Source organism: Nothobranchius furzeri, chromosome 10 (genome assembly GCF_043380555.1).
Source record: "Nothobranchius furzeri strain GRZ-AD chromosome 10, NfurGRZ-RIMD1, whole genome shotgun sequence".
Taxonomy (NCBI): domain Eukaryota; kingdom Metazoa; phylum Chordata; class Actinopteri; order Cyprinodontiformes; family Nothobranchiidae; genus Nothobranchius; species Nothobranchius furzeri.
The window spans coordinates 65,554,497-65,576,619 of record NC_091750.1 but is presented as its reverse complement, the minus strand read 5'-3'; the positions used below and the strand labels follow the sequence as shown (position 1 = coordinate 65,576,619).

Genomic DNA, 22,123 nt, shown 5'->3' with positions numbered 1-22,123 from the left:
ACCAGACTTAATTCAGGAAATATTACTGGGATTTAAAGAAACAGAAGACCAAACCACACAGTGACAGCACAAATGCCTTTTATTTGGGACCTAAGAACATAAAAAGCAAATGGAGCCATCTGTACTTTTCACTTCTCATGTTGACCAATCAATGCAACCAGTGGTTGTCTACACAATAAACCTTAACAGCTGAGTTTTAAATAAACAAGTAGAAAAGATCTGCGACTGTATGAGGGAGCACTCTGGGTTAGAGGAGCATCAGGTTCAGTCGTCCTCGTCAAAGTTCTTTCCCTGTGGAGGTTTGGGTCCACCTGCTGGTTTGGCCATAATAATCTGAAAGGAGAAATGAGAACAGTGAGACCCATGCATCAGCTGAAAGTAATTTTTCCATATTAATTTGTCCAACAGACACTAAATGTCTGCCAAATCATTTCACTAACCAACCAAATAAGCATATCTAGTAAAAACAATATTAGCTCAAGTCAAACATAAACACTTTCATTCATCACCACCAACTGAAGCTAGTACTGAACATGAGACTTCATTTTTTTAATTAAAAAAATCTCAAAAGAATTTCACTAGTCTCATTTCTACATTCCTTAAAAACCGTCCTGCACAGTAAAAAGTGCACTTAAGTACATGCAGCATGCAACCACACCATTCACTGTTTTGAGCTAATGCACACCTAGCGCTGTTACAACACTCGTGTGTTCCACGTGGAATCTGGTATTAGTAGTGACAGGCCAGACATCTCATATCCTCATTTCCTTGTGAGCAAGTGAGTTTGACCGATGGTTCGGTTAGAGTTTTAGTGGACACACTTCATTCCGACACCTACTGAAAAACGGTTTGTGTGTGCGTGTGCGCCCTCTAGTGGTGGGTTTCAAAATGATCAGGCTCCTCATCCCAACCGTCCTTGTCCCAATGGCCTCTCTGCTTGGGAGCCTTGGGTCCCCCTGCAGCCTTGGCCATGATGATCTGGATTGTACACACACTAACATCACCTATCTGAAGGCTGTTAAGCCAAATAACCTTGCCTTTGAAGTACAGACGGAAAAAATAATCACTTTATATAAAAATACACACCTCTTTAAATAAAAGGGAAATAAAAGGGAAATCAAAATAAAAATGCAAACCTGAAAGACCTATACATAAAACATTGCACATAAAATAATCAGTTTTGTTGGAATAATGTTTGTTTTCTTTGTGCACACCTGATCCACTCTCAGCACTGTGATGGCGGCATTGGTGGCCAGTTTGATGCCCCAGAATTTGACCAAGTAAGGATCCAGAATTCCAGCCTCCAGCATGTCCTTCACAGCGGGACCTTCTCCCTGCAGGGGGCATGACATTCACATCATCAGCTCTCAGACCAAAGCGGCACTTTGACAAGAGTCACACATTCTGAATAACAATCGCAGAGTTGCCTAGCAACCAGAAGATGTGAATTAAAGAGCAAGTCAACCCCTACCAGAGTCTAACTCCACTCTCACTTCATGTTTGAAAAATGCAACAAATGCTGTTGCCTGGCAGACCGAGAAGGCGGAGCTGCTAACAAATACACACACAGGCTCACGACAGAATTGTGACATCATAATGTACCAGTTTACATCATAGCATACCTCTTAGCCAATAGCGGTGGCAGATTAAAATTCAAATACAGTGCAGAGTTTTTACCTGACAACGGCACAACACTGCCAGTTTTAGGCAGAATATTTAAATTTTAACTAAGATGCACTGAAGTGCCAAATTATTGACGACACGTGTCTGCAGCACGATTAGACACTCGTTTATTTAGTTTATCAGCAAAAAAAGTTTATTTGGGGGTGACTTGCTCTTTAAATTAGCTGTGTTTAACAGCAATAATGCACCTAAATCCACTTTAAACGTTGTCACTTAGGCTTTTGTGTGTAAATATGAAGGCTGCATACTTACTTCAATGTCAAATCCCACATTTTTGTTTCCCTCGTGATGTGCAGCATACATTTTAGAGATGAGCTCATTGCCCTTCACACCAGAGTTCTCAGCCAGAGCGCGCGGCAAGGCCTCGAAGGCTTCGGCGTACTTTTTGATGGAATACTGCTCCAGACCGGGGCAGGACTATAGAGGGAGAGACATCTGTGTTTCTGCCATGCATCAGTTTGTGGTGTAGTGCAGATCAAACCAAAGTCACAAACACACCTCTCCATATGAGCTGATCTGTTTGGCAAGCTCAATCTCAGTGGCTCCTGCTCCGGGTACTAGTCGTTTATCCTGGAGAGAAATGGTAAAACAGGAATTCAATTAGCTAAACGGACTAAACGAATATATCTGAAAACTCTGCAAAGGGATTAGCACCGACTTACCCTGACCAACACCTTGAAAGTGTTGACTCCATCATCGATAGCCCTCTCGATGTCATCCATCAGGTTGTCAGTAGAGCCTCTGATCACGATGGTGGAGATGGCTCCATCTTCTTTCTCTGTTTCAAAACAAAGCCAGACAAAGCATCACACTTGGGACTCGGCTGAAGCAGAAACAAACTTAAAATAAAAACAGAACAAATAACAAAACTTGCCATGTTTGAAGACCACCACCTGAGTGTCTCCCACTTCTGTTAAGTAAACACTGTCACAGTGACCCATCTCATCTGGAGTTGGAGCCGTCTAAGAATATATAACACCTCAAGGATTAATCTCATTACTTTTACACCCCTGATAACAGAAAAAATGACTTTACAAACCATTTTAGGCAGAGCTACAGCACCCACGGTCTTGCACAACCTTCTGAGGTCCCACTTGGTGTTTAGCCTGTAGATAAAGGAAGGTTTCAGGTTTCAAAGCAGACAAGAACGATCATTTAAATCAAGAAGAACTCCCTTAGGGCTCATGACGAACTACAACCCTGAAGAGACAGGAGCTCGGGTGAGCCCCAAAACAGCCTCACTGAACCTTACTGCCAAAGCAAATTGTGAAGAGTCTTCATTTATTTTAATACATTTGCTGTGTGAGTCAATCTCTATGGGAAAAAAGCTCTGGCGCTTCTGTTTCAGGAAGTGGAAGGAAGTTATTCGGAAAAGTGTGTGTGTGTGTGTGTGTGTGTGTGTGTGTGTGTGTGGGGGTCAGATATGGAGTCTTACTCATTAATATTCGTGATATTTGAACACCTCACCTCTGATTGGATAACAGCAATGCAACTCTTTCACTGCCTTCATTCACTTTGCAATGCTGATGTTTAATCTCTACAGATAACACAAGCCCGAAGGAGTTCCACTGTGTTATGGAGTTGCTAATGCCAACGGTTAGCTTCTACTAGCTGAAACGCACTCTGCTCTCTCCTGGACACGAAAACAACAGCCTTCCTTGCTGTGAGCCAAGATGGGTGAGTCAGTGAACGCTAATTTGTGACGTGGAGCTGTCAGGCGTCTTCGAACCAGAGCTTTTCCTCGTGTCTTCTATTGGCGGATAATCCAGGAGATGGGGATAGAAGACTATTTTCACGTTCAAACTCAGATTGGCCGATCAAATTTAAAAAAGAACAAGTAATAGAGGTTTCTCAGTGAGCTTGTTCTTTGAAAAGTCAAATGTTCCGAAAAAGGTTTCCAATAAATGAATAAACTGAAGTTTTGTGGTGGAGATTGAGGATAATACGTACAAGTAGAGGGCCTTGAAAATAAAAGGTTGAAAAATGCTAATGTACCACATGTAAATGATTATCTGATTAACTGAAGGATAACTTGGTAGAGTACTAGAGAATAACGTTTTATCACTGGAGCTGCTGCTGATCTTACCGGACCACCATGAGCTTGTACTTGTTGGCGTAGTGCAGCGCCATGTCCGCCACTTTGCCCCCGGTTACCACCACGTTGGCACCAGCTTCTTTGATGGCCTTCACCTGGGCCTCCATCATGTCCTCCTCTCCCTTACTGAAGTTCATCAGTTCTTGTGCATTATTTATCAACACTGTACCCTGCAGAAAAAAAACCACACTTCTGTCAAGCACCAAGATGAGACCATAGCATTCTAGCCTTATTGTTGCAGACAATAAATTGTATTTTACATAATGTTAACCCTCTGGGGTCCATGGACGCGTATCCGCGTCTTTTGAACAGGTCTGATTTGGGAAGCTGTAGCAGCAAGACTCCGCCTCCCCGAGTTTCGGTTTCAATTCAGCTTTAAAAAGGAGATTATAAACTACACCCCAGATTTTAAATTTTGTTAATAGGCAACGTAAAAGCGGAGTTACACTAAACTAAACGACCTATTTTTAGACAATCTGACAACTTGTCAAAACAGCAGTGAAGTGATCCGTGAGAGGGAACGTGCTTGTGAACATAAAAAACCCACAAAAACACGAGATCCTTTTGCTGTTGGTGGAAGTCTCACATATTCAATCGATAAAAAGTACCATTATGTAGCGGAGAGGGAGAGGAAGGCTGCACGAGTAACGAGATGTGCGCAAAAAGGAGCCGCTTCGCGGGGAAAGGAGTGGCGCGAACGAAGTAACAACAATTAGATATTGACGATAAACTTTAGCCTAGTGAACTAGACCAAATTCTTGCTTTGCAAAGTTTGGTCTAGGCATGCTCCATTGGAACCTCAGCAGCTCCTACCAGGACTCTGGCTAGCCAATCACAGCTCTCTAGAGGGGTTTCAAACACATAAAGAGCTGTGATTAGTCCATAATGGTGGGCCAATCATAGTGCTCTATCTGCTTAGTGAACAAATCACAGAGCTTTATTCGCTTTGTGGGCCAATCAGGGCACTCTATATGCCTGGTGGGTGGGATGATGCAACAGAGTGAAACAAGAGTATGTCACATTCATTGTCCAGTAGAATGCAGAGATCATTTGAAAGACAACGGTAGAACCCGCCCCACAACTGAGAGCTGTCAATGGAGTGTGGCCAGACTAAATAAATGTATTATTTAGTCTGGCTTGCCAGGCTAGATAAACTTCATATTTTGGAGCGATCCGGACAGATATAGTGTCGCTGCAGTTAAGTCGGCTTTTATTAGGCTTTAATAAAGGATGATGAGAAGGATAAATGTCCACCAGGCAGTTCAGATAGTTCGGCTGTTTTTTGAACTGGAAGCAGAGGAAGTGGACGGAGACTCGCAGCCGGAGTCTGAGGCAAATAGCGAGGATGTTGAGGATGTGGCAGATCCATCCTTCCTCATAGAAGAGTGGGGTCATGATGAGGTAGAGGATAAAGGCAGCGATGCAGCTCCTCGGAGATCCAACAAGAGGAGTGGGCGGCGCCGCGCAGCTGTAAGATCTCGATCTCCGCGGCGTGAGACGGAGCCACTCCCCACTCCAAAATGCATGTACATTATTGCCAAATTAATAAAATGAGTATAAATTCAGATAGTCAAGGTTGTCCTGGAAAAAATGATCCCCATAAGGCAATATTTATTGTTTTTATTAGAAAATACAAAAGAAAAACCAAAATGAGTCAAAAATGGTGATTTACACCCTGGACCCCAGAGGGCTAATATTTTTTTTTTATGTGTTATTTGCTATATTTATTCATATTTTTTATAAATGTACAGTCTAGATTACCATTCTAAATTATAAAAAAAAAAACATTCGTCATAAATGTTTGTTGGTTTCACAGTAAAATAAGCAACTTTTTTCCAGTTTGGATTTTATGTTTTTGAGTGATTTATGGTCTAATATGCAACCCCTTTGTGTTCAAATATAAAAAATAAGTATAAATTCATAAGGTCCAGGTTGTGTTGAAAAGACTGATGCCACATAAGGCAGTGGTTATGGTTTTTATTTTGGAAATACAAAGGAAAACTCTCAATTAGTCAAAAACGGCAAATTACACCCTGGACTCCAGAGGGTTGAGGAATAAAATGCCAACATTTCTCAGCTTTCTCCTAAGCCTGACAACATTTGTTACCTTGGTCTCTGTCACCATACAGTCGAAGGGGCAGGAGAATACTGCAATCTTGGCATCCTTAACAGATGTGACGTCTCCCTCTGCTTCCTTCTTAAAAACCATGCCATGAAGCATGGAAGAATTGGTCACTCCACAACCCTGAATACATAAAAAAATAATTAGTCACAAAGAATGCAGACTAAAAAATAAAGCTAACATGTAATGAAGCTCACCAAAATCTTGCACACCCGGACGTTGTCAACGTTGAAATTGTTGGACTCTGGGAATATGGACACTGAAACAAAAACCCAGTAGGGTAAAAAATAAATAAAGGCAGAAAGAAACAAACTTACATTACTGTAGGGATGACATCTGAGCTGACTAACCACAGGCCTCTGCGATGAGGTTGGAGAGGAAGTCCTCATTCCCGTACTGTTTGCTCATGACTGCCGTGCGAATGAGAGATGTGGACTCTTTTAGATCATGTAGGTTTTTAGCTGAGGAACATACGCAGTCGGGAAGGAGCTCCAGAGCTTTCTTACAAGCCTTTTCATAGCCATCAATCACCTGGAAAAAAAGATACACTTACTTCTTTATTCTAAATTTAAGTCATTTCGTCATAAGAGAGGAAAAAAAATTAAAGAAAATGTTTTTTCAGGGTAAATAACATTAAATCCATCCCATATTATTCTAGTTACCTCTGACACAGACAAGCCCATCCGGAGTAGCTCCTCAGCCAGCTCCAGCAGAGCTCCAGCAAACACAAGCACAAAGTTGGTGCCATCTCCAACCTCCTGCTCTTGCATGTGGGATGCCATCACAATCATTTTAGCTGCTGGATGCTGCACCTATGGAACAAATGTTGGGGCCAAACAAAGTGGATTAGCATATTTGTGAATTATTTTATTTACTTTCAACAGGATGGACAATAAGTATTTAGTAAATATCTCCTCACCTCCAGCTCTCTGAGGATTGTTGCTGCATCATTAGTGACAAACAGCTTCTCCAGGTGGTTGATGACCATCTTGTTCATACCTGTGACACAACAGTTTCAGTTTAATTAAATAAGTCAAACTTTAAAGATGTTTCTGATTTTAGATACTTTTGTTGGAACATAGTTACCATTGGGGCCGTAGGCGGTTCGTGTGGTCTGAGAAAGCTCCTTGCATGCTCTTATGTTACGAAAAACTGCTTCTTCTAGCCCCGAAAAATGCTACAGTAGAAAATAAAATAGTACATTTAATAAGACATTTACAACGATGCAGAATGTTCGTTTTAATTTCAAAAAGATAAATGCTATGGTCAACCTGTTATTTGCAGCAACTTAGAACTATTATGAAAATATGAGCTGGTCTGTACTTGGTGTAGAGCAGAAAGAAGTGAGAACACTCATAAGGAAAATCATGTTAAATGCCCTTAAAGAGCAGAAACTAAGTGTCTGAACTTTAGTTGTGACAATTAGCTAAACGCTAACTGGGTGTGACTGCAGTTTGACAACCTAACTACTGCAGCATCATTTTAACGTTTAGGCAGGTGTATGTGCAAACATGAAAACGTCCCAAATAAGAACCGTAAACAATACAAAATAATCAGACCCATTATTTCAACGGCAAACCCAACCAGTTACTTGGACCGGCCTGGCTCTTTCTAGAAGTCTCCCACATGACTGTGAATGTACATGCTAACATTAGCTCGCAAGCTAAATCACAAACACCCACTCAAACCTATTCTACCGCATAAACACGGTCACTTGAACCCACCTTAGCACCATCCTTTAACATTTGGGCAAAGCCCGGAGGTTTTGGGACGTGAAGAGCCATTTTCTGATGATTAGCAGCCCCGGTAAGTTAAAGAAGCTAACCGCAGCGTGCTTTCTGCTCGGGGTACAAAGCCGGAGAGGAGGAGGCGGAGCCAGATACGGGTAACAACAAGGGACAAACCGAACGGTTGTCGTTTCAGCTGGGCTGATTGAGCATAAACCGCATAAACCAAGTTTAAGATTTTCCACTTGAAGGTGCACATGTCATCGACATTAGACCAATGGCGTAAAATTATTGCAAATGTTTAATCAAGAAGTCAAAGTAACAATTCTTACATGCACTGAAATTACAGGTCATTTTAAAATATTACTTATAACCTAAATATATGTAGCGATCTTGTTTTGGGGTTACTGTGCGGCAGAAGAGTAACACTCACCATGTAATGTTTAGCTACTTTTAATAAAAACAATACATGTAAAAATTTACAACCCATCAACGTGATGTCAAACTCATAGGGTGAAGACTTGTTTCTGGATTTGTACAGATTTTATTGTTTGGACACATTCACATTTAGACAGCTTTTCTCCTCTTCCATTCACACAGAAAAAATAAGATGGGGGAAATGTTTTGCTTCATTTGAGGCAGTCACTATGCAAACGACTCACTGGATTTCTCTTCATGACATAATCCTCACTGCCATCGTCTGGTAATGAGCCTTTAACTTCTCCCCCATCACATTAACGGATGATTTATGTGTACTGTATTAGCACATAAACCACTCACATTACCAACCGATGGAGAAAAAAGCTCCCAATTAACCACTGCTTAATCTTTATATAAAAATAACACTATATGCTTGGTTTAAACACATTTTATAAAAAAGGCACCAAAATGTTAGGATAATTGCATACATATATGGGACAGATTTGCTGTCCAGTGTCAGTACATTTAGTGTTAGTGCTTTAACTAGATTTGGTTTATTTTAAAAACAAGTTTTATGAAATGCAACTACGTCAAAAAAAAAAAGGAAAAATGAGACATTTTGTCAGACAACATCTCTCAAGGTCCTGTGTCAGCTAAAAATGAGGACTTTTAACTCATATCTAGCCAACTTGAAACATGTAAACACTGAAAATTCACACAAATTAATATAAAAACAGAAAAAAGGCAGCTAGGTATAGAAAAGTCTCCCAGTATCAAAACAAATCTACATGTAAATGTAACAGAACAGTGACGCCACAATAATACATGTAAAAAGACAACTTTCACAGTCACACATAAATGTAGTTCAGTTGGGTTTGCAAGCAGTACTCGCAGCCGTGTTGACCCACCCCCCCAGTGTGTTTGAGAGGCGTGACGCTCGACGCGAGAGGTTAGAGCGACAGAGTTTACCGCTGGGGTCCAACTTCCTCATCACCGCCCCTGCAGAGCGTTTCTTTAGACTGGGTCTGCTGGGAGGACAAACGCAGAAAGCAGAATATTTAAAAGTGAATAACAGAAATGCAACTTGCAGATTTAGTAACAAGAAGGGAGCAACTTCAGCGCTGTAAAGTCAGAAAGAAACAAGTTGGACAGAAATTAAAGGCACCCTTTGATTATGAGCTGTTAGTTTTAGACTTATAAAGCACAGTCGAACCATGAACATCAGTTGTAGCGCGGCCATGCACCTTCATGCTAAGATTAGTGGCATCCAGAACATCGGTTTCCACATTTTTGTGGATTTTTTCCCCCATTGTTACCTTTTGTTTTACTCCACAATTAGGGAATAGTTGAAATTCCTGTTGAAAAACAAACTTGTTAAAACTCTAAAAAGAAGATTTTCCCATAAATGAGGACTGCACTTAGCTGCATGTAACGTGAATGGATAAAACACAAGATCGCTTGTGTTTCTGATGTCCACAGCGCATCCAAATCATAATTCCCAGATCTGGCTTTAGGATTTTGAATGTCAACACGGGAAGTGATGCAAGGAAGTGTTCACATTTTTGTCATTTCATCTGGCTCCAATTCGCACACCCACTTTCTCCCCACACAGCCCCCTCCTTATCGGAATACCAGAAACAGACCCTGATTCAAACCCAGGCGGGAAGAATGTCGGAGGGGAGGGGGAGGAAGTCTGGAGGCCCACTGGATTTTCAGGGTGGGAGAACAAGAGTACACATATCCAAAGTTCTTCTAATCATTAAAAACTCAAAATCTAAACAATAAAGTTAAAACTGAAAAAAATGCCAGTTCAACAAAAATCAAGATTGATCAATAGAATTTTTAAAAAAGGTCTTAAAAATGCTTTACTTGTCATCTTTGCCAATGAGGTGATCAAAAGCCTTGGACAGATATTTGAGCCTCCTGATGCCACTGGCAACTGAGTCCAAGTCTTGGTCAAATTTTCTACCAGAGCAGAAAAACAAAGACACAAAAGGAGAGAAACATCAGGACTGCATCTGCACCAAATATAGTGAATAAATGCAAAGAGTTTTGGAACTCACAGCCTCTGGCTCTGCGTGTTGGGAGAAGCAAAGGGACTTCGTAAAGCAGCCATTCGGACAAGCTGTCTCCTGCCTCCCCTGCTTTTAACCCCATGTACAGATGCTTCAGGTGTCTTGTGTCCTCTAAAGCCCGGTGTGTGCCCGGGTGTGACAGCAGACCTGGGGGTGCGTCTGGGTGTAGCAGCTCGACCAGATGTTTGCCTGGGAGTGACAGAAGCTGTCACTCCTGAATTTTCCCCATCCCGACCTGGGGTGGCCACCAAACACTCCTCACGAGAGAACTCCCTGTTCCTTTGAAACCTCTGGGTGAAGAAGGAAAGATGAAAATAAATTAGTTGTTTATGTAGCCCAGCAGAAAAATAAAAACCACTAAATTATTCCCATACTCAACAACACCGGTTCACCCACCTGGCACACGTCATTGATGGAGTTCCGAGCACCGCGTGTAAGTTTGCGGACTGCGTTGGTCTTCGGTTGCCCCTTTGGGGCTTCTGAAGTTGGATTCTCTGGGAGGGAGTTTGCTTGAACAGACCTCAGAGGCAGTCGCTTCCGTAAAGACGTTTGCAGAGAGTTAAGCGAAGATGAGGAGCGAAGCTTGCGAAAATGATCAGGGGCCTCTGGGGAACTCTCTGGTCCATCAGACTCATCTAGGGCTGTGTGTGCTCGCCAAACCCCAACCACAGCCCGACCAAACCCATCCATTGCTGAAAGATGTTTTATTGACTGTGGGAACAAAATAATATGCATCCAATAAACAATACTAAAAAAATTCTTACCAGTTAGACAAAAATATAAAAACCTTTTTGCAATGACTGTTTCACATCGATCTTTTCTGATTAAAATAAAAAAAAAAAATCCTATCTCAATCAAAAAACCAGCCTAGATGTTTAAGAATTACAAATAAAAAAAACCTTTATAATGTTTTTAACTGTGTGAAAATATGTGAAACGGATGAAAAATGACCCGTTGCACCCTGTTAAATCAAACAGTGATAATGATGTTAGTGGAAGCTCCGTGGCTTTTGTTTGGCCAGAACAAAAGCTGTCTGCCCTGCCCTGACTAGCTTAGCTTAGCCGATGGTGCTCGACAGCAAGAGGTGACAACAGCAGTGATCCATCCAACATCGTTACTTTTACATACAAAATGTGTTACAGTATTTACACATTTACGTTACACATTAAACTACAAAACACGGGAAACTGCAACTATTTTGTTCATGGTTAAAACTGACAAATTTACAGTGTTCCTGAACGCACCATCAGAGTTAGAAGCGTCGACATAAAAAAGTTTAGAAGTGAATGACTCAAGTTTATCTGTATTACGTCAACTTTTAAAGCCTTAGAAAAAGACAAAAGCGACAGTAAACCCAAACCGTTTACCTGTGAGTAAAACTCGTTAAGATAGTAGACCTGTCCGTCCTGTCTTGTCTACTCCAGCTGCTCCTCTTTCTCTCCTAATTTGAATTTGAATTTGGACCCAGACTGTGGAAAGAGTGGGCGGACCACAGAGGACGTTCCTCATGCAAAAGCTCGTGACGTAGCACGTAGGATGTTGAGGTACTGGAATGTTGGAATGCGTGAAAAGAATTGTCATCGTTAAAGATTTTACTGTTTTACAGTGGATGTAAAAGTTTATGTATGTGATAGACACTTTTATCCACAGAGATTCATAGTAAGATCATTATTAAAACAATTTCTGATCATCTCGAGATTGAAGTGAGATTATTGTGCACATTTTTTGGAGATCAAAACCTCTAATTTGAAATGAAACAATTCCAACCAGATTGTCTTCAAAAGCATAATTTTATATTTATTTATTTATTTATTTTTATTTCCACAAAAATCCTTTCAGACGTTCTCAGTTTTCATGGCCAGGTAAGCGCAACACTTTCTTCGGAATTTGTACAAAACCAAACCAAACAAAACCAAACAAAACCAAACCAAACAAAACAAAACAAAACAAAACAAAACAAAACAAAACAAACCAAAACAAAACAAAACAAATCAGTCAGGTTGAAGAATGCTGACGCAACCAGCAGGTGTCACTGCAAACCTGTGGTGGGTTCAAGCACTGGAGCTCTGAGATCTTCACATTTTTATCTTGAAGGCAGAAATAATGAACATTTTACATTTTGGAGCTGACTGATCTGAAACTTTATCTTAACAAATCAGACAAGCAGTTACAGTTATTTAAGGATTCAAGAAAACCAAGCCAAGACAATTAAATGCCCTAACTAAGGAAAAGCTGACATTAAAGCTGTGTTCTTGCCATCCTTGGCATCATTTTATGTGAGCTTGTTAAGTTTTTCATTATAGAGAACACAGAGATCCAAACCTTGACTCACGCAACCTTTTAATCACCATCCTGTTCCAACATTCAAAGTAAATGTATAACGGGATTTTAACAAGCTTCCTTGACTCCGGAGCTAAAGTTCAGCTCAAAATTTAAATGGTGATGACCCCTTTAGATGCAAAAATGAGTTGATGAATGAGTTACTAGAAAACACAGACCTCAAGCATTTTTGCCTTTTAGTTGTCTCTAGCAACATTTTGTTTGGATCTTCTAAAATTAAACTCATCCGGTTCAAATGTCTGAGGGCCCAGTGGCAATATACCAAATATTGATAAACCTCCAATCTCCTTCAAATAAATAACTGTGAACACAGAACATAACATGCTACATTTGGCCAGATCTTAAAGGATAATAACAATAATGAAATATCTGGTCTGGACTCGCTCAAATTTTACAATTTAACAAAAAACATCACAGAATATGGTCAGCTTGCATTTAATTATTCCATTCACATTTTTGGTTTTGACCAGAAAATTAATTTTTAAAGGCAAACCAATAAAGAAATGTAATAACTAAGTACTTGAACACATTTGAAAGGAGTCCAGTCTTCTTTTCTTCAGTGGACAGGATCATATGTTCAAATTCAAATTCAAAAAAACTTTAATCATCCCCGAGGGGCAATTGTTTCAGTACAGAAGAATTGGTACTGTGGTCATTCGCAACAAGAGTCGCGCTACCATTAATTAGATGAAAAGGGGTCGATCACATGAGGAAGAATTGGGGGAGGGGAAAAAAAGGCATACCAGAGTTACTCCCGGCAAGGCGTAACTTTACTATGCAGAAAAAAACAAAACAAAAAAAAAATAAAAAATAAAAAATACGCCTCAAACATATAAGCACGAACATCAACAATTCACAACATGAGACACAGAGAGGAAGGCGGGGGGGGGCTGGGATCCTGTTTCCCCAGTGAGAGCAGCCCTATGGCGCTCAGCCACTGTAGCCACAGGTGGGAGGGAGATCTTGGGAGGAGCGCAGAGCACATTGACACCTGCAGGTTGATGACCTCGCCAGGCTAAAGTCCACCAATCCGAAGGCGGGGGGGGGGGGGGGGGGGGTAGGTCGGGTTTTCACAGCATCTGTCTGCATTCCTTAGTGGGGGTTTGTTGTTGGCATTCACAAGGCTGCCATAGCTATGTTGTTGGTTTTTACTTGCAGCACTGTTGAGAAATACAGAAATCCTTATAGAATTCTATTTATATGAGTATTTTTTTATAATTATTTTGCATTTTTCTTGTTTATTACCTTTGTGATTTTCTTCCAACGTGAAACAACAGCTAGAAGTGCGGTTAGGAACACCACCACCAGCCCCGCTATCGTCGGCATCAGAGGGAACTTTATGGTCTTTTCTGCAGATGAAAAGCGAAGATGATTAGCTCTGTCATCATGGAGTGAGTCATCACTTTATATGCAGATTACTAATCCCAGAAGGCAAAGCAATAACAAATAAAACCATCAAATGCTTAAAAAGGCCTTTTGCAAAAATAGAAAGCTGAATGAGAGAAGCGACCTGTCACTATGACATGGAAAAGCTTGCTGTGAACTCCAGCACTGGGAGAGGTTGCCGTGCACTTGTACGTGCCTCCGTGCACGCTTTTCTCCACCCTTCTGGCTTGAAGTACACTAGTGAAGCCATCGCTGGTCACAGTGAAACCACCCGCTAGCAGATCCACCATGCTTCCATTTAGCGTCCACAACATTGAGGAGAGTAATGGGTTGGCCCTCATATCACACTGCAGGACCAGCGATTCTTCTTCCTCTATGGTGACTTCCTCTGAACCATTGAGCTCTGGGTGATCTGAGGAAAATCAGATAAATATTAATAAAAAAAATAAAAAAAACCAATTTCTCACAAGATTCCTTGCAGAGGAATCTGTCTGCGTAAAATTTCCCCTCTGCATAGTGACTGCCGGTTTTGACCAACACAGACAGACCTGTGTGCAGGTCTCCAACAAAGCTAATGACTCAGAACCATTAGAGATGAATGCCGATTAATTAAAAGTTAGCAGAGGCTGAGCAGTGACAGAAACCCGTGTAATCATAGTTCTGGTTGCAACATGGGAGATGAGAATCACAGCAGCAAAAGCTCTGAGAGAACTCTAACATCTAAATGTATAGTAATACCCCCCCCCCCCCCCCTCACACACACACACACACACACACACTCACACTGAGATTTTCCTTTTCTACCTCCAGCTATGAAAGTAAGAAAATTATGACCCTTTTTTTAAAGGTACGGCAGAGGATCGTTCTGAATTTCAGGAAAGAACCGCCTTCTCCACTTTTTGAAAAAAAAATGCACATGAAAGCGAACGCCCACTTATCCTCGTGCACGCTGTTTACCAGTAGCTGCTGGCCTTGCAGCTAACTTCTTCTAGAAGTAATCTGAAATGAATTTCTCCATATAGCATGCTGAACTTTCTCTTACCTGTCTAGCAGAAAATCAGCAACAGAGGCATCTGTGGGGATCCCAACCTTCGCTGTACATATGCTCAGGAAGTGAAAACTACCCAGCAACGAGCACGTACGATGACAGCCTTGCGTGAACGGTTCACCAGAATGATTGACAGTTATACAGACCAATGGTTTAGATGATCCATCCAGAAAAAAAGATCCTCTGCTATACCTTTAAGTTATAGTAGTACTATGGTCAATACAAAATGTGTTTAGAAACTTCTATGTACAAAATCCCTCAGTAACATCGTCAGTTTTATTCTTCACAGTTTCAGTACCTTCCATAATATGTCATTTCAGGGCTCTGTCACTTTAACAAAACAAGCTGGAGCTGGCCATGCCCACAAATTCCCCTCATCATCTCATCAGAGAGGGGCTATGAGCCACTGCTCCTCCAGCAGCACCTCTCTTGCCAACACGTTCTCACTCCCCAGCGCATCAAAAACAAACGCTTGGTCAGCCACCCTCCGCCTCATACCCCTGACGCCAAAAGTGCCCTTTTTCGTCACTTATGTGCGAAAAGGGGTTTTCCCCTTTTCTGACTGCAGATCCCAATGCAGCATAAAACTGACGCGATGGGATGTCCGCAGCCAGGGCACCAAACAAGCTCATTGTACCTCACCCTAACCTTATCCTCTTTGTCACGTTGCGGGTGTGGATGACGGCGGACCATGTGTGGAGGAGCTGACAGGAGGCAAAAATGCAGGCACGGATAAAATAAAAGTGGATTTAATGGCAGAGCGGGAACGACAGAACAAAACAACGCTGACAACAAACAATGATCCGACAAAGACTCAAACAAGACGGGAGGTATAACTACTCAAGGAAACAATCAGGAACACATGGGCAGGTAAACAAGGGGCAGGTGAAACCAATAGGGACTAATCAAGGGCAGGGGAGAGACACAGTCAGGGAGGCAGGAGCAGATTGTGACACTCGTTATTTAACCTTCCCCTTCCCCTCACCCTATCCTAACCTTAACCATCTTGCTAGTTAACACGTTAGTGATGTGTCGGTCGCTCTATGAAGCGAACGGAGGGAGCCGCCTCGTCATTGGTCGGGTTTGGACCGAGGCAACGCGAGGGGGAGGTTTCAAATACCACGGTGGAGGTTAAAAGTAGAGGGTATTTGTAACCTCCCCCTCGCCAGATGGTATGTTCTAATGTTCCCCTTGGGTGGCAAATACAAAAATTCACAGTCAGAATGCATGGGAAACAAATGCTTGATTACAGTGAGAGTAACGTTTTAGGTAGCAAGAGGGTTAAGGTTAGGATGAGGGAGAGGGGAAGGTTATAAATAGTAAAACGTAAAGGTTTAGGTGCGGTTAAATGAGCTGATTCGGTGCCGCATCACCGGACATCCCATCGTGTCAGTGTAACGCTGCACTGGGATCTGCAGTCAGAAAAGGGCAAAAAACCCTTTTCGCACATACGTGACGAAAAAGGGCACTTTTGGCGTCAGGGGTCTGACGCAGAGGGTGGCTGACCAAGCGTTTGTTTTTAACGCGCTGGGAGTGAGAATGTGTTGCTCTTGCATGTGAAAGGGAGTTTATATTCTAAGTTCCTCTTTTGTGACATCACAAATGGCCACTTATTGAAACGGCTTGTTTTAGGCACATCATTCTTCAAATAAAACACACAACGGATATATGTGATTTTTTCAAGTGCTCATTTCGGCAGTAGAGAGTACCATGGCAGCACAAACAGATGCAAAAGAAGAGATTTAGCTTTCTTTTTTTTCTTACTTTAGAATCAAGCCTCCACAATGCAGCTCAAAAATTGAGGCCAACCCGGAAGTACCAAAAATTGCAGTTCCACCCTCATCCGCTGGGGGCTGGTGTCAGAAGCGAGCAAATCCTCATTGACTCCCATGTTAAAAATACCAATTTCACAGCAGAAATAAACATGTTTACAGCCTGGTACCAAAACATGTTTTTTGGTTTAAATTACCTAGTTTAAACTCATGATAACTCTGAGGGGGGGTGATTTTTTTTTCTCACTCTTCTGTTTAAGTGTATTAAAAGCCTAAAATTCTGTATAATTAATGAGCATCCGACCCACGTGACCGCCGCCTCAGACCCACGTGACCACAGAGCTAGCTCCGTGGAAAGGCCTCAGTAGAGCCTCGGTCTGGCTTGGAAACTGTTCCGGGATTTTGAGTCTCTGTGTTTGTGTATTCTTTTTGGATATTTTTAGTGCAATTGTTGGACAAAATGACTTGCTGTGGCATTAATTGCACTAATAGAGCGTCCAAGGAGTCTCCACTTCATTTTTTTCGGTAAGTAAAATTATATTTATGTATTTTAGGTCACTGCCGAGCTGAGCTTAGATTTTAACATGTACTGTTTAACCATGAAATTTAAATGTAATAGGGTAAAACCCAGTGCATTTAACATAATGCTGCACTTTAGAAAATGGGTTGAAATATAACATGTTGGTGGAGCTGGGTTCCGACTATCGGCTTGTGGAGCTCTCGGGAGACCGATGTTTTCCACCCGTTTCTCCCCTCCCCGCAGCTCGATGCATCTCTGTCTGATCGCGGCTTCTGTCTGCTGCGCGGGCTGCCGGCTTTCACAGTTAACTCCGGTTGTAGCTAGGTTTCTACCTCCGTTAGCTTAGCTCCCACCTCTGTGTTAGCTTTGGGTTAGCTTGTAGCTAGTTCGACCGGGTGTCGTCAGTTGATCCCAGCCTTACAGCCCCTCAGCTCCACCTCTCTTCCCTTTTGTGGAATTGTCTGGGCTTGATGGAACCTGTGACACGGTCAAAATGGCGGTGGTGGCCACCTCCTATTTTGGCACAAAATCTTATTATTGGAGTCTATGGAAACCCATTGTCCAATATTTATATGTCGATGTTTAGAATCAATGCAGCTCAGTGCTACCAACAATCTGGGAAAACCCCACAAATAAAATGTCAAAACTTCCAGAGCCTGACCCAAACCTCTTCCTACTCACTCTCTCATCGTCAATGCCTTCCCGCTCACACACGTGTTTTGCAACAAACTGACAGACAGCTCTGCCAGCCAACAATGGACAGTTCACAGACAACAACTCCGTCACCCAAACGTTTCCCACAAAATCAGAACAAGACTCCAAACAGAACACATAAAACAACTTAAATGAAATTAGAAAAGACAAACAGAATGGAAATTTTTTTCCATTACAAGCAGTCCGGCTCGGCATTTCTTCCTTTTCAGCTGCTCTGGGCTGAAAATGTGTGAGAGGGGTATGCGCAGAGGGGGGAAGGATGGTCAGAGGGCAGTTTGATTATGGATCAGTATCCAATCATTAAGAACGGGACATTCAAAATGACTGGATGAGTTTTTTCTGGGATTAAACGCTTTGGGGGTCTTTAAAATGCCACATGCAAAACTTTTACTCAAACTTTGTTCATTTTACAAAAAAGAGCATTGAGGATCATTAATAACAGTAACTATAGAGCAGGGCCGTGCAGAGACCTTTGACGGGGCGGGTGCTCAAAGTAAAAAAGGGGCACTTACAGAGCAAAACTTTTAAACAGATTCACAATCCAACAAGTTAGAAAATTCAGATAATGAGACCCATGGATTCAAACAACATAATAAAAATATATAAATTAGTGTCATTAGTGTTAATGTAAGTTCACAAATAATTGTTTTGGTTTATAAAGCTAACTTCTATCACGAGATGTTACAACCACATTTTTGCCCCTGATCCGAGTCCAAGTTGTTTGATTTTTGATTATCTTCCAATATTGAGTCCTGTTCTGATACCAGATGGTGATGCAATGCATAATAAAAGAAGAAAGAAGTTGTCCTTCTGTCTGTATTTGTCATTTTGTTATTTTAGCCTTAAAAGGTCACTCATTCAGGAAGTACATTTAACAGTGTTCAAGATAATGTATTGTTATTGCACAGGTGTACAACCAAATTGACTTGGCGTTTACTAAAGACAGCTCTAGTAAGAGGTAGTAAAATAAATGTAAATTAAATGCAACCACACAAAGTTATCCAGTGTGATCTACAGCTATGTTAGCTGAGATCTTTTTCCTGTCAGTAGAAAATTCTTGATCCCATTCCATGATCTCACTGAACTTACCACTAAACATGAGAGCTCTGCTACCAACCTAACAACACCCTTTACACAAAGACACCATCATCACATACGTGGCAGGAGTCTCAGAGAAACTTTGAAGAATCTTCTCCAAACACAACATCCCGATAAACTTTAAACCCAACAACACCCTCAGACAGAACCTGGTCCATCCAGAAGACAAAACACCCAAACAGAAGCTCAGTGAAGTCGTTTATGCAGTCCAGTGTAGTGAGGACTGTCCAGATGTTTACATTAGAGAAACTAGACAACAATTACACAAGAACATAACACAACACAGGAGAGCCACCTCTTCAGGTCAAAACTCTGCAGTCCACCTTCACCTGAAGGACATGGGACACACCTTTGAAGATGACAAAGTCCACATTCTGGACAGAGAAGATAGATGGTTTGAGAGAGGAGTAAAAGAAGCTACCTATGTCAAACGTGGAAAACCCCACTTTAAATAGGGGCAGGGCTTAGATTTCACGTTTCCAGTACCAATAACGCAGCGGTGAATCTCATTCCTCAGCAGTTTCAGTCTTGGTCACACCTTCCTGTGTCTAATCAACATGACTCCCTCACAATAGAGAATAACGACTCATCAGGAGATGGAGAAGAGGGGTACTCAGAGTAGTATCTGCTCGTTAAACAATAACAGACAGCTACAGCCTATAAGCTTGACTCTCCCATCTCCCAGTTAGAACTGACAAAGCTCCTCAGATGAGAAGTGAAACGTTTTAAAGAAACCAAAGAAGTCCAGCTGCCTTCATTTGAACCCTTTGGAGTAATAGTCAATAATAAAAAAATACATAATAAAGTCATAAAATGTATATAACTATGCTCACATTCACGCTTACCATCTCTTTGTGGGAGGCGGAAAATTTATCACGTTTGTGGAATGCCCTTAACAGAGAAATTAAAGAATCAAACTCACTTGCTATATTAAAAAAATGTATAAAATCAAATGTATTAAGTAATTGTGAAAAGGTAAATTAAAATTTCAATAATTATATGTAAAAATTAGAAATGGACTGAGGTTATATTGTGTATGTTTTACAGATAATTTTTTTTAAAAAGGGGCGGAAATGATAAGATTTTTCTTCTATCTGCTCCTTTTCATTCAAATGTTTATTTTTTTCCATTATGTTTATGTACTGTATTTGCTTGTGTTTATTTTATAAATTTTGAATGGAATAAAATTAGAAAAAAAAATGGGTTCCTAATTTTTTGTAAGAACATTTAATTTATTGGTTGCCATCTGCATTCAAAGAGCATTTCAAGCTAAACGTCAAAAAAGGCTCCAGACAAACATCTCCGACTGCACCTTTAAGGCCAAGTTTGGTGATTATTTGTAAAGTTAAAGCATTAGAAAAAATACTTTTAGTTGAACTTCAAAACATTTCACTGAGTTATAATTGCAAATATTAAACATTTTAGAACAAATTATGTATTAAAGAAAGATTTGCTTACATGTGACATTCAGAGTGACAAAGGCCACGTCTGAGGAGTTGCTCTGAAGGTAACAAGTGAATGTGGCTCCATTATCATCATAGATGGCAGGAGAGATGCATACTTTGCTTTCGCCTTTCTTGTTCTCTTCCATCAACTTAATCTTCTCACCGTTCCTCAGCCACACCAGCTCTTCCTCATTTTGAGCGACATCATCTGGCCGACAAGCCAGAGACACACTCTGCCTCAACCCCACCTGAACAACATCCACACTGCTCGATGGTTGGCTCTCGATTATGACGCCTTAGTAAAAAAGAAAGAAAGAATGATGCTGAAATGTCACAAAATGATGATAAATGTTACATAAAGAAGGGATCATCAAGGTTTACCTGTTGTCTGGGTTGTATGACAAAAGAGCAACAGGAAAAGAATGGCTGGATTCATTGTAGTCGTCTTTATAAATCTGGACCGAAATAAGAGGTAATGGTAATTTGAAGATTGCTGGTTTGAATCGCTGTTATTACCTATTAATTCTGTGTGGATCAAGGGTGCAAAAGGGGCATGGTCAATTTCCGCACTTGAGAATCAGGACACCCTTTGCACTTGCACCCCTGGACTGGATCGTGCAGTTGAAGGGCACGAAGGTGGAAGTGTGAGTTTGGAAGTCACATTAATTTACTATAATGAAAAAAAAATAAATAAAGATTTTGTGAGGGGTGGGTGCCCCCCCCCCCCCCCCAAAAAAAGAAAACATAGGTGCCACCCATGCACAAACAGGGCCCCACTTGGGCCACCCCATTTTAAAGGGTCTGGACACACTACTGTTATTGAGATTTAAAACCATATTAGTTGATTTTTATTATTATTTTTATTTAGATTTTTTTTAAAGTCCACTTTTCCTGATGTAAACAGATTATTAAATTTTTAAGACCAAGTAAACAAAAATAGATTAAAACATGTTTTCATACATATTTGGTGATCTCATATCAGAGTTGGCGAGATATTAAAAAGGTCAAACTAAGATTAAACTCTTGCAAAACAAGTTGGAGAGATTGTTGGATAATTTATCCAACAGAGATCGTTGATATTTTTAAACATCAAACTCCAGCGTTCAGCCAGTTTGTTCTTCGTAAACAGAAAATGACATTTAAGCTTGTGATCGTTATGTTTTGCTCTAATGCTTGTTTTCTGAAATTCTTGATTCAGAGGAATCCAGATGCAAGATGAATCTTTAGCATGGAATCTGTAAAGCCTTTTCATATGTGACCTTTCCTAAAGAAACATAAAGAAACGACACGTACCTGTCAGGTTGTTTCTGTTTTTGTCCCTACTTGTGATTTTCCATCTGTGAAAGGCCGTTTGAACCCCCTGCAGCTCTTATATACCCTCCCTCCCGAACAAGTTCATAACTTCTCTTCTTCAATCCCCTCCTCTAAATTTAATGGATCGGTTCCAGTCAACACCCTGTTTTCTCAGTGCTTCATGTTTTATTGTTGCTTTCTTTTAATGTGCAGACAGCATAAAACCTTATATTAGCAGTAGTCATCACCATGTGGCACTAAATCTTGCTGGGAGGGAAGGTGAAGATGAAGCTTCTCATTTTACGAGATTCTTTCCATTTCTGGGTTTGAGAGCTTAAATGTGTCCTCTCAGATTTCCAATTTAACACAGTTTTAAAGAAAAAAA

At 41.0% G+C, this 22,123-nt stretch overlaps 3 protein-coding genes across 7 annotated transcripts; all 3 read right to left on the bottom strand.

Annotated features, from left to right (window-relative positions):
- Window positions 1–61: 61 nt before the first annotated feature.
- cct8 (chaperonin containing TCP1, subunit 8 (theta)) lies at window positions 62–7,763 on the bottom strand. Of its 2 annotated transcripts, XM_015961727.3 has the most exons (16): window positions 7,625–7,763; window positions 6,987–7,077; window positions 6,820–6,899; window positions 6,563–6,712; window positions 6,251–6,431; window positions 6,098–6,159; window positions 5,886–6,023; window positions 3,770–3,948; window positions 2,723–2,789; window positions 2,558–2,645; window positions 2,346–2,461; window positions 2,182–2,253; window positions 1,936–2,100; window positions 1,215–1,334; window positions 839–978; window positions 62–333 (listed from the first exon to the last, which is right to left on the bottom strand). In XM_015961727.3, the coding sequence occupies exons 1-15, from the start codon at window positions 7,682–7,684 to the stop codon at window positions 871–873; spliced, it is 1,677 nt and encodes a 558-aa protein (XP_015817213.3). In that variant the 5' UTR covers window positions 7,685–7,763; the 3' UTR covers window positions 62–333; window positions 839–870. The 2 variants fall into 2 exon arrangements, with proteins under 2 accessions (XP_015817213.3, XP_015817214.3); XM_015961728.3 differs by lacking the exon at window positions 839–978.
- A 147-nt stretch (window positions 7,764–7,910) lies between these two features.
- On the bottom strand, window positions 7,911–11,768 carry LOC107387002 (protein PIMREG). Of its 4 annotated transcripts, none has more exons than XM_070555912.1 (6): window positions 11,490–11,768; window positions 10,519–10,833; window positions 10,111–10,412; window positions 9,917–10,012; window positions 9,364–9,402; window positions 7,911–9,075 (listed from the first exon to the last, which is right to left on the bottom strand). In XM_070555912.1, the coding sequence occupies exons 2-5, from the start codon at window positions 10,810–10,812 to the stop codon at window positions 9,372–9,374; spliced, it is 723 nt and encodes a 240-aa protein (XP_070412013.1). In that variant the 5' UTR covers window positions 10,813–10,833; window positions 11,490–11,768; the 3' UTR covers window positions 7,911–9,075; window positions 9,364–9,371. The 4 variants fall into 4 exon arrangements, with proteins under 4 accessions (XP_070412013.1, XP_070412014.1, XP_015817215.3 ...); XM_070555913.1 differs by having other exon boundaries at window positions 7,911–9,072; XM_015961729.3 differs by lacking the exon at window positions 9,364–9,402.
- A 130-nt stretch (window positions 11,769–11,898) lies between these two features.
- tmigd1 (transmembrane and immunoglobulin domain containing 1) lies at window positions 11,899–21,842 on the bottom strand. Its single transcript, XM_015961724.3, has 6 exons — window positions 21,739–21,842; window positions 20,827–20,900; window positions 20,459–20,740; window positions 13,973–14,260; window positions 13,708–13,811; window positions 11,899–13,622 (listed from the first exon to the last, which is right to left on the bottom strand). Exons 2-6 carry the CDS (start codon window positions 20,879–20,881, stop codon window positions 13,611–13,613), a joined length of 741 nt encoding a protein of 246 aa, XP_015817210.1. The 5' UTR covers window positions 20,882–20,900; window positions 21,739–21,842; the 3' UTR covers window positions 11,899–13,610.
- Window positions 21,843–22,123: the final 281 nt, after the last annotated feature.

What these genes read in the sequence shown, in the direction of transcription:
- cct8 (XM_015961727.3), bottom strand. Translation starts at nt 7,684, where the DNA reads ATGGCTCTTCACGTCCCAAAACCTCCGGGCTTTGCCCAAATGTTAAAG. An exon ending in TGGGCTTGTCTGTGTCAGAG is followed by an intron (nt 6,432 to 6,562) that starts GTAACTAGAATA and finishes CTTTTTTTCCAG; the next exon opens with GTGATTGATGGCTATGAAAA. An exon ending in CTGTAGCTCTGCCTAAAATG is followed by an intron (nt 2,646 to 2,722) that starts GTTTGTAAAGTC and finishes ATATATTCTTAG; the next exon opens with ACGGCTCCAACTCCAGATGA.
- LOC107387002 (XM_015961729.3), bottom strand. Translation starts at nt 10,812, where the DNA reads ATGGATGGGTTTGGTCGGGCTGTGGTTGGGGTTTGGCGAGCACACACA. An exon ending in CCATCAATGACGTGTGCCAG is followed by an intron (nt 10,413 to 10,518) that starts GTGGGTGAACCG and finishes TTCTTCACCCAG; the next exon opens with AGGTTTCAAAGGAACAGGGA. An exon ending in AACACGCAGAGCCAGAGGCT is followed by an intron (nt 10,013 to 10,110) that starts GTGAGTTCCAAA and finishes CTGCTCTGGTAG; the next exon opens with AAAATTTGACCAAGACTTGG.
- tmigd1 (XM_015961724.3), bottom strand. Translation starts at nt 20,881, where the DNA reads ATGAATCCAGCCATTCTTTTCCTGTTGCTCTTTTGTCATACAACCCAG. An exon ending in TCATACAACCCAGACAACAG is followed by an intron (nt 20,741 to 20,826) that starts GTAAACCTTGAT and finishes TTTTTTACTAAG; the next exon opens with GCGTCATAATCGAGAGCCAA. An exon ending in TGTCACTCTGAATGTCACAT is followed by an intron (nt 14,261 to 20,458) that starts GTAAGCAAATCT and finishes GATTTTCCTCAG; the next exon opens with ATCACCCAGAGCTCAATGGT.